The 11,266-nt window shown below is 34.6% G+C and overlaps 1 protein-coding gene across 8 annotated transcripts; it reads left to right on the top strand.

Moving 5' to 3' along the window:
• Nucleotides 1-1,919: 1,919 nt before the first annotated feature.
• LOC135583148 (uncharacterized) lies at nucleotides 1,920-10,948 on the top strand. 8 transcript variants are annotated; one of them, XM_065151464.1, is made up of 11 exons: nucleotides 1,920-2,315; nucleotides 3,936-4,022; nucleotides 4,268-4,762; nucleotides 4,877-5,445; nucleotides 7,572-7,660; nucleotides 7,995-8,098; nucleotides 8,234-8,333; nucleotides 8,422-8,497; nucleotides 8,598-8,712; nucleotides 8,793-9,324; nucleotides 9,897-10,948. In XM_065151464.1, the coding sequence occupies exons 1-11, from the start codon at nucleotides 2,048-2,050 to the stop codon at nucleotides 10,387-10,389; spliced, it is 2,928 nt and encodes a 975-aa protein (XP_065007536.1). In that variant the 5' UTR covers nucleotides 1,920-2,047; the 3' UTR covers nucleotides 10,390-10,948. The 8 variants fall into 8 exon arrangements, with proteins under 8 accessions (XP_065007536.1, XP_065007535.1, XP_065007537.1 ...); XM_065151465.1 differs by having other exon boundaries at nucleotides 1,921-2,315; nucleotides 4,268-4,735; XM_065151469.1 differs by having other exon boundaries at nucleotides 1,923-2,315; nucleotides 4,268-4,735; nucleotides 5,357-5,445.
• The last annotated feature ends 318 nt before the right edge of the window (nucleotides 10,949-11,266 follow it).

Raw genomic sequence — 11,266 nt, 5'->3', positions numbered from 1 at the left:
CCAATGTCAGAGATATTATATATATATATATATATATATATATATATATACATATATATATATATATATATATACATATATATATATATATACATGTATATATATATATATACATGTATATATATATATATACATGTATATATATATATATACATGTATATATATATATATATACATGTATATATATATATATATATATATATAATTTGGCATTAAATGAAGTGATTTGATTGAGTGTCGAATGACTGATGCAAGATATCTGGCTTGAAGGAATGCATGATTGGATGCATCCCTCATGTCTTTACAGCTTTATCCTTTCCAAAGTTTGGAAATGACATATTTCAGAGCATACATATCCCTACAAATATGAAGATCCTTTACATACATCATACATCCTTTCTATCAACAATTGTTATCAACAATCGTCACTAATATTAATCTGTTTGTGTTAAAAAAAATATATATATGGTAATTTATCGAAAAAATTCGTAGTAATATGTTTTGACTAGATGGTGCCCTTATGTTTCGTTTTTATCAGGGTTGTTCTTTTTTTTTTAGTTTTGATCAAAATATCTTTAATAAAATAAAAAATGATAATTGTCCTGTGAATAGGTTTGACTTGGTTCTTTGGTTTTTTTTTTTAATGAATCAGATCAAATTTATTTTAATTAAATCTTAATTATTTAATTTGGATTTTTTTTCTTCAAATTATCCAATCTCCACTCTGCCTCCTCTTAACCATTCAATTTGATTTTATTTAGTTTTAGATTGTTCTTTCCATTTTCTAAAGTACCCCCACCTCCACTCTGCCTCCTACTCAGTAGTTACACTCAAACTATGTTCGAGTTATACTTATTTATAGAATATATTTAAAAATAATAATTTTTATATAAAAAATTTTATTTTAGAAGTAATCATCCTAAACTCATAAAAAATAAAAAAATGATACTAAGCATATTAATATCTCATCACCTTAATAATAGTTCTGAAGAAATTTTAATAGATTTGATGAAAATTCAAAGAGTTGCATTCGAGTTATATTTCTTTATTACATGAGTTATATTCGAATATCATATTTAAAAATAATAATTATTCTAAATTTATAATATAAATAACAAAAATGATACTAAATATATTATCATATCACCATAATAATTTCGGAGGAGTTTAGACAAAATTGATGAAAGTTTAATAAAATATACTTATCATCAATTCAACCAAAAAATATTATATTTAAAAATTATTTATCCTAATATTATAAAAAAATTTAAAAGATACCAAATATCTTATAATCATAAGCTTGTAGTTGTGAAGAAGGTTGGATTTGTTTGATAAATTTTTTTTGGTTATACTCGAATGTAATTCGCATTACACTTATTTGTAAATTCAATAAAGTTTGACTTGATGTTTAGATTGGATTAAATTAATCCATAGATCTAAGGTTCAAAAGCATCATTTGCTAAAAGTTTAATACTAGAAATTATATTTGATAAATTATCCAAAAACATATAACTAATTTTTTTTATAATCATAATATTTTTTGAAAACATATTAATATCAACTAGAGTTTTAATTAATAATCAAATGATAATAAACCTATGAATATTAATAATATTTATCTATAATTTTTGAACTTAAAAATGAGAGGAATAATTATAACAAATAAATAATTACGTAATGTCTGTATAATCATATTAAAAATGTTAATATCATTTTTAGTTCTAATTATCAACGAAATGATAATTAACTTAAAATTAAAAAAAAATATACTAAGAGGATTTAACATAAGTATCACTTATTTAAATACAATTTTGCTTATAAATAAATAAATAACTTATTATGTATGTACATATATTCTCACCTGTCGTGGACGGTGAAGTCGCCACAAAGGCCACTCCAGTTAAAAGTAATTACAAGCGATGAGGGCGATCGCGTCTAATCCTTTTTCCCTCATCCTCTCCTGTTATTGCCCGATAGAGTTGTCTTCATCTTCCCCGTCCTTTGCGTTCCGAGGAGAAGGAAACCCTAAAAAACCTCGAGCTCATCGATGGCGGCGTTGATGTGCCCGTCGTCACCTAACTCGCTCCGGCTGCAGTTTGGCTTCAGGTGCCGCGAATCCTCTGCCGTCTTCCTGCGGGTCCGATTCCGCCCGACTAATCGCCGTGTCGTTGTATCTTTCGCCGGCGGAGAGGCGGCAAGAAGTGGGGGCGGGGGACGGCCTTGGAATGGCTCCGATGGCTCGCCAGACGGATTCGCCGGGTGGTTGGAGACGGGAACCGGCGCCGGGCAGTCCAAGAAAAAAGGAGGGCTTCGAGGTGAGGAGTGTCGCTTCCGCTTGACATTCTGCGACGAATTTGGGTTTTACGGCTCCTCTGCTTGTTCGATTTAGAGGCTTCTGGATTTCTTGGTGTTACTTGTCACTAGTTACCACTCAATAGTTCTTTACTGACATGGAAATTCTTTTATTTATGCGTTTATTTATTTTTCTTGTCCTAAGTGAATTGGGTTCGTTGGCAATTTCATTCATCGGATGCTAAAAGAGGAACATCATGGCGGCACCTAAGTTTTGATTTTGTTGAGATCTAACAATAACTATTCTGTTTGAGAGAAGCAACTTACAAACATATTTGACTTCTTCTGGCCTTCAGGATTAGGGTTGTAAGGAAAAGAAAGGATAATTGAATAACATTTATTGTTTTGTAAAGCATCTGGCCACATAACAGGTGATTTGAAGGTGAATCTATTAAAATGGAAACATAAAACACTTGGATTTAACTCTGTACCTTGTGATCTTCTTTAATCCCTTTTTCCCACTTTTAAGTTTCTTTTGGCCCATGTTTGGTTTTTTCTCCTTACTACAAGTATCCTTGAGTTGTGTTAAAGTTGCAAATTCAATCCTTATTTACTTTTGCCAGCTTTACTTATCTAATCTGCTCTAGCCTCATTTACTAGATCAATGATAAATTACCTAAGCATCATAAACTATTGGTGTCTTTTGATCTGTGTGATGCATCTTTAAACCTTACATTGCGCCTTCTTTATAAACTTGGTTTATATTGTAGATAGTAAATTGTGATCGTGTTCACTTCTATGGATGTACTGGTTACAGTTGATGTTTTTTCATAATTTCTTGAAGGTATATTCAATTTTACTCATTGTTAATAGTTAGATTAAGTATTTGACGTGTAAGTACGGTAGCAACAGGGTACCACTGTGCTAACTGGCATGGTATAATTTGGTTCAACCATCTGTATCACTAAGCTAGGGTTGCTTAAGAGCAGGTTGTTCATAGCTTCAGGATTTATTTCTCACTTAGGAGTTATTAATCCCTTTGGGGTATTTAAGCTTTCCTTGTATTGAAAAGTGTATATTTGCTACTCTAAACGACCGTCAGAATAACACTTTCAGATGATGTATTTTTCCTAGCCTGCCAATAATTATTACTAGATCTAATTTTGTAGGAATCTTTTGATGCACTTTTTATTAATTCAATGATTTTCTTAGACCCCCTTAAAAAAAAGTTAACTAGTTACTCTTAAATTTATAGTCATGTAATTTCCGAACTATTTTTGGAATTTGCTGGATCTGCAGGACACACCTAAGTATTTTGTTTGATGAATTAAGAACTTTTTCTTAGAATTTGCAGGATCTTTCAGGACACCTAACCATCTTATTTGATGAATTTCCCACATGAGTTAGATGTTCTGTTATGGCTTTGAAATATCGTGGAAAGCAAGATTTAAATATGGATATTGGGTAAACCTTTGTATTAGACAAAGTTAATAACCGGAGGCTCACTAATTTTTGATGAAATAAGGTCAAATATTCTTGTCATAAATCTTGAGTAGTTAGCACCCCTTTTATTTGTGTTGCTTAAATGCTGCTGTTATGGTTTTTGGAGTACTAATGACACTTCTCTAGTAGTTCGCTTTCAGAAATGCTGGGAGCATGGCTGGCTGGGGTTCTTTTTGCTGCTGGAGTTACATTTGCAACATTATCTATTGTCAACAAAAATGCTTCTGGTATGTGATATTTTTCCATGGCTTGATCTTCTCAAGTTTATTACTATCCATTGGAAACTAAACATCAAGTCAAAAGTGTTGCTTTGCAAATTTGTTTTTTCTGCCATGGTTGGTTGAATGTTATTCTTTAAGATATTATGTAGCTCATACTTATTTCCCCTCCTTCTAAATCTTTAAAATTAGAAGATTAACCATGCATCATTTTTTACGAGTGTGTTTACAATTTTTCATATTCTTTTCCTCAGGGGCAAAGCAGCAGGTGGAACCATTAGCAAGGGAGCAAGAAATATTAATGTCTTCTGTTGATGCAAGTGAAAAAGATAATCGGGTTGGTGAGGTGTCTAATGTGGTTACAATTGGTGAAGAGAGCATAATCAGTGACCGCAATGAAGACAATGAGACAGGTACCAGTGAAAATTTTACCCCTACAAATGTTAATGGAGATGTTAGTGAGAGCAGATATGGTGACATGCAAGATTTGGAGTCTTCATTATCAGAAAATATAAAATCAGTTGGAGAGGGTGTCATTGAAATTAAAAGAGCTTTGACTCTAGATGAACAAGAAGTGGCCCAAAATGTTGATAATCTTCCTCTATTTGCTGGCTTGAGCAACAGCACACATGAATTGCCTACTTATGAAGATGGTTTTTCATATGAAACATCCAAATCGGATGATTTAGGTTGCACTACGACTTTTGATACGTTGGAGTCAGGTATCGGAAAAGATGTGAATGCCGATGGTACTGTTACTCTTGTAGACTTAACTTCTGTTAATACTGCTTCAACAAATGGCATAAGTAATAATCATGAGGAAACTATTAACTCAAATTCTGAAACTCCTTCACAATTCTTAGGTGAATTTGAGAGCCAGGTTCCCAGCAAGTCAATAACACCTGATGCCAAAAGAATAGACTCAGATGAAATAGATTACCAGTTCAGTTTTGAAGATGTCGTAGCAAATGTGTCTCTTTTGAAGGATCAGGATATTGAACAGAATAACATGCTGCAGTTACCTGCAAAGGACTGCACTGAGTGTCCAATAGTGCATGACAAAAATGAGACTGTTCCTATAGAAAAGCTTTTTGACTTGGTTCCTGATCATAGTGAAGAACAGATGCTTCAATTTGACTCAATTAGTTCTGCAGGAGGACATAACTTAAATGACAGTGATTTAGCTTCAGTACAGTCTGTAGTGGTATCTACAGATCCTACTAAAAAAGAACCTGATTTAAAGTGTGACAATGAAACTGAAAGAAACTCATTGTTTGAGTCACTTCTGCCTAAGAAATCTTTCTCCCATTCTGGTATACCAGCTCCATCTCTCGTCTATGCAGCTCAACAGGTACCCCCTGGAAAGATTTTGGTTCCTGCATTTGTTGATCAGGTTCAGGGGCATGCACTGGCAGCATTGCAGGTTTTAAAGGTATACCAGTATGCTTTAACATTATTGTAGTTCATGAGATACTGAAGTTATTGAATTTTTCTTTGCCTTGATCCCATGTAGATATGTTTACATGATAATTTGTCATCTTATGAAACAGTATCATATTTCATGAAAAAATAGATGTTCTTATCTATATAATTTATCTTATGGCAAAGAGGACATGTGGTTTTTCTTATATTTGTATGAAGACTCACTAAACGTGTTGCTCAACATTGATTTATATGAAGGTTTTTTATGTGATTTATTATAGTACTGTTTATGAATTTTTTTTGTCAGGATTAATACTTTGTTCCTAATCAAATGCTATATGATAGAAGCAGCATGGGCCGCACTTGTGCTCTTATGTATGAGATGATAAAGGCTTTTTTGCATATTTCAAAATTCTGTTGAGTCTTTTCCATGCTTTGATTTGATGTCAATTGACTGATTAATTTTAGGGGGTACATATAATTCCTTAATCTTTTTTAATATTTGTATCCTATGAAGTGTTGCAACCAGGGAGTACCACACCACATAAACACAGTGCCCCTTAATCTTTGGCAAGTACCTCCAGAGTAAGTGGGCAGAGGTGGGCAAAAAGTGGGTGGGCCTGCTATTCAGGCCAGTGGCTTCCGGGTCATGCCTCTGTGACTTGCATGAGAAACCCTATATGGACGTGTGTGTGTGTGTGTGTGTGTGTGTGTGTGTGTGTGTGTGTGTGTGTGTGTGTGTGTGTATATATGCTGGCCGTGTCATCATGCCGATTCTCTCTCATATTCAGTGGTTTCATGCTATATAGGGGGGCATCAGAATCTACAATTCATATCCATGCTGGTGCCTTGGCAATATTCCTGGTTTGTCTTGCATCAGTTTGATCAAATAGTCTTTGGATTCAACTATTAATCCATAGAAATTATGAGATTTACCAGCTTGATTGAGAAACTAGGCACTAGAGCTGTGCAGAACCATGAGTGATATAGTTGCTGCCTCATGCTTCAGTTATTTTAATTTCTTCTTTGTAAATTTGCTTTATTTAAAAAGAGGAATTGAATAGATGTTGAGCTTTTTTGCCACTAAAGATTTTGTCCAACTTATTCTCAGATCTAATGTTATATGGATTGCTGATACAATCAGGTTGGCCATGTCCATTATATCAAACTGGTGGAGTGGTATTTTAAGGTTGCAATCAAGGTTTAAATTATGCTTATGTCTTTTAGGAAACAGGGCCTCTCTCCCAATGATTGTATCATGTTTAAATGATCAGTAGATGTATCACTTCCAGAATCATGTTGGTCAAGATCCATTGTATAAAATGATTCATAGATGAATATCCATTGTATAAGAAACAAGAATCCAAATCTGGGATTCTTGTTTCTTGAATATACTCGTGTGCTGAAAAGTTATTCTTTAGTTGTACAGAATGAAACTAATCTTCATTTCTTGATGTTGATGCTTTCTTAGCCTCGATGTATATATATATATATCAGCATGATCATATTTTTTTTTCCAAAATTTTCTTAATGTATGAAACTTGGTACTTTTTAATATTTTAAAAAGACATTAGAAAGAATCTGGCCTAATATTCTCTCATTTACAAAAATGCTGTTGTATTGTTAGTCTTTAGATTTGTTAACCTCTCCCTTCTCTAGCCTGGCCTTGAATTTAGGCACCGAGCAGTTTGTTAATTACAGGTCATATATATATTTTTCTGATGTTCCATGGATCCTTCAAATTTGGAGTCCTGTAGCTGACACATACGTATGGAAGAAGGCTTGTTTGATAATTGAAGTTTGGGGTTTCATGTATTGAGTGGGATAAGCCAGGGTGCAATTGCTCTGCTCTTTAAGTAGATATTTATGAATTTTGGTGATAATATATAATGATCTTAATTACCATGTTTACCAAAAAAGGGAAACTCCAGTGACTAGATTTCCAAAAATCCAAGTCCCTTTTGTTTTTCAAGAAATTAATTTTCTGAATAGTAAAGGTACATTCAAACTTCTTTGAAAATAGTAAGCTTTGCTACGAAAATACAAAATAGTCAATGATATCTGGAGACACTCTGGCTGTTAGTGGTAGATAACTTTCATAAAAGCACAAGTTGACATGTCAAATTTATCATGTAGGTCATTGAGGTGGATGCTCAACCAGGTGATTTATGCACTCGTCGTGAGTATGCTCGTTGGCTAGTAACTGCAAGCAATGTCTTTTCAAGGTATATCTTTCCACCTATTTTAAGGTGTAAATTATGCTATATATTGACATTTTTCTAGGTTTAATACATTGTAACACATCATGTTGGAACTTAAAATAGCATGTCAGTTATTTTTCATTGGATAAGTTGCACTTTAATTAGGTGGTGCCCCTACTCATTAGTTGGTCCCCTAGGTTTCTAGGTAACTTTCTTGACAAGAATTAAATTTATGCCTTCTAAACATGATGCTGATGTGGGGCCACTCTGACATATTTTATGAATTGTGTACTGAACTTGATCTGTTGTTTGACCTTGTTTGAATATACAAACTATTGATCGTTTGTTTTCTATTCAGGAACACCTTTTCAAAAGTGTATCCAGCAATGTACATTGAGAATCTGACTGAACTTGCATTTGATGATGTTACACCTAAAGATCCTGATTTTCCATTCATTCAAGGTATGAAATTAGTGAAGTTTAATTATCAGATTAGATACTAGATACTGGATGCATTTGATTTTTAATATCTTGGCTTGTTGTTTTGTAAGCATCATTCAATCACCAATGTTTTCATTTATGTACTTCACACTATAGGCTTGGCAGAAGCTGGGTTAATCTCTAGCAAGCTTTCAAGATCAGATTTGGATGTTTCTGTCAATATTCTGGATGACTATGTTCTTTTCTCCCCTGATAGGTGATAATCATGGGATTTCACAGCCATATTTTGGTGTTCATGCATAACTAACAGCTTAACTTGTATCGCTAAACTTTGTGACTGGCAGTCCTTTGTCTCGTCAAGATCTGATTAGCTGGAAGATGGCATTAGAAAGAAGGCAACTTCCAGAAGTTGATAAAAATGTAAACTTGAGGAAAAATATATTCTATGATTTATTTTAAGATTAAAATTCTTTAAGACATGTTGTATTGTTCCGACCATAATTGTATCTCTGTTGATCAGCATCTATACCAGTGCACTGGCTACATAGACGTTGATAAGATAAATCCGGATGCTTGGCCTGCTTTGATAGCTGACTTTGCTGGTGGAGAACAAGGCATTACAGCTCTTGCTTTTGGTAATCCTTTTAATCTATAGTGCTTGTTTTATGGGTTTGGGTCAATGAAGGAAATTTATCATTAATTTTCATAACAATAGGTTATACTAGACTTTTCCAACCTGATAAACCTGTCACAAAAGCACAAGCTGCCATTGCAATTGCAACTGGTGATGCTGCTGAAGTTGTTGGTGAGGAACTTGCTCGTATTGAAGCAGAATCATTGGCAGAAACTGCCGTGAATGCGCATACTACCTTAGTGGCTCAAGTAGAGAAAGATCTCAATGCAAGCTTTGAAGAAGAGCTTGCCAAGGAAAGGCAGAAGACAAAAGACTTGGAGAAACTGGCTGAAGAAGCAAGGCTAGAATTAAACAGGCTAAGAACCCAAAGAGAGGAAGAAAAAAATGCTCTTATTACGAGCCATGCTACTGTTGAGTCAGAAATGGAAGTTCTTTCAAGGCTAAGGCATGAAGTGGAAGAGCAATTACAGAATCTCATGAGTAACAAGCTGGAGATATCTTTTGAGAGGGACAGAATGAACAAACTTCGTAAGGAAGTTGAAAGTGAGAACCAGGTCATTATTAGGTTACAGTATGAGCTGGAGGTTGAAAGGAAGGCTTTGATCATGGCCAGGTAAGTTTGTTTTTACTTGTATACTGAGAAGTTATGGTGTTTTCTTTAAGCAATCTCATTTTTGTATGTGTTATGTTCAAGACCATGTTTGATATGCACATGTTTTCTAGGCTACTTAATGAGTGGAACTAGGTGTAGTCACATTCAGTGCAGGAAATGATATCTCGCAGCAGACAGCTACATCAAAATTAGTAAAGTTATGCTAAATATGATATTGTTTATTCAGTATCATGTACTCTCCTGGTTTTATTAGGAGGTCTCATGTTTTAATTGGCTGAAGCAAGCATATATGCTCTCTTTTTTTACTAATTGGCCTGTTGAATTGCATAGTTGTCACCGTGTGAAGGTCATGTATATTCTAATAAATTATACTGATGCATGATAGCATTGTTAGATAGAGTTGATACCTTAGTTGTATTACCATGATAGTAATATATACACGAGTTAAATGGAGTATTCTCTTGAATTACCACTTCATTCAACTGTCAGTTTAAGAACCTTTTAAGCTTTTTGAAGCCTTCTTATACGAAATACTTAATCGGATAATAAATTAAATGTTGTAACTTTACCAGGTCTTGGGCAGAGGAGGAGGCTAAAAGAGCAAGAGAACAGGCCAAAGCTCTTGAGGAAGCCAGAGAGCGATGGGAGAGGCATGGCATCAAAATCGTTGTTGACGGAGACCTCCAGGATGATGCATCTATTGGAACAACATGGCTTATTGCCGGGGATCAGCCTCCTGTTGATGAGACAATTGGTAGAGGGGAGACATTGGTGAAGAAGCTCAAGGAAATGGCTGCTGAAATGAAACATAGGTCTTCAGTTACTATTGAGAAAATTATTCAGAGGATTGTCATGATAATTTCGGCTTTAAAGCAGTGGGTCTCTGTTGCCTCCAATCACGCTACTGAGCTCCGAATTGCTGGAATTTCCAAGGCTAAAAATGCAATGATTGAGTTTAAGGAAAGTGCTTCGGGGTTCAGCTTAGTGATTGTGGACAAGGCCAGGAGAGTAGTTGCAGATTGCAAAGGTAGCGTTGGAAAAATCTCACAGAAGTTCAAGGCATGAGAAGAAACTTCCATTTCTACTTTTCTTTCAATTAATAGTACTGGCTTAGGGCCCAAAGTTGCCTGCTTCATTACAAGGATAAGAGATCAGAAGTTCCTATAAAGTTGGGTTCAGAATAATATGCAACGGAGTTGTTTTCTCCGCTGCTTAGATATAAGAGTGGAGAAAGCGGATGACAGATTTTGTTTTATTACCTATGTGTCAGCAGGAACTAGTTTCGTATTGTTCCTCCCAGGAGAGTGGTTGTGGGCTCATTTATGCTACAGGAAGGTTCCAAGCGGTTCATAGGTTATATCATGATGTCTTTGTGTAACTGGTCATAAAATTTTTGCAGGGGCACATTCCACCACGACTGCATACGGTGGCGTTTTCACAATTAAAAGCTCACAGAACGCACAGCTATGTAGTTGATGCAATTGGTTGAACTGGTAAGAAAGAAATCTCTCAGCAGTGTACACATAATATCCAGAAACTTGTATCTCAAATTGTCATTTTCATCATGTTTTACCAAGTAAATAGCTGTTACGTGATCATGGTTAATTCAATTTAGATTGCTGCATGACTTGGTACTTCATTGAGAAAAAGTATATAACGAGTGTAAATTAACTGAGCTCAGGAAAAGAAAGAAAAGAAAAGAACTTGCGGGAGCTCTTCCCAGTAATAATCTGGCAACTTTGTTTACAGGATGAGCTCTGCCCGCTGATGCTTGTATTATTTAATGATTGTTTACCATTTGAGCTTGCTTAAGCCTATCATAAACATTAGAATTCCTGCTTATATTAGTCAAGCTGGTACTTAAGCTTCTCTTTGATTTGATGTGATAAATACTGCTAAATTAATGAAGTAGAGAAGGCACAAACTGAGGAACTTGTTTAAT

Source organism: Musa acuminata, chromosome BXJ3-5 (assembly GCF_036884655.1).
Source record: "Musa acuminata AAA Group cultivar baxijiao chromosome BXJ3-5, Cavendish_Baxijiao_AAA, whole genome shotgun sequence".
Lineage (NCBI taxonomy): Eukaryota > Viridiplantae > Streptophyta > Magnoliopsida > Zingiberales > Musaceae > Musa > Musa acuminata.
The sequence above is the reverse complement of the archived record's forward strand: the minus strand, read 5'-3'. Positions and strand labels throughout refer to the sequence as shown.

Coding starts and splice junctions, on each gene's coding strand:
- LOC135583148 (XM_065151463.1), top strand. CDS start 2,048: ATGGCGGCGTTGATGTGCCCGTCGTCACCTAACTCGCTCCGGCTGCAG. Junction 7,661..7,994: donor GCAAGCAATGTCTTTTCAAG/GTATATCTTTCC, acceptor TTTTCTATTCAG/GAACACCTTTTCAAAAGTGT. Junction 8,713..8,792: donor CATTACAGCTCTTGCTTTTG/GTAATCCTTTTA, acceptor TCATAACAATAG/GTTATACTAGACTTTTCCAA.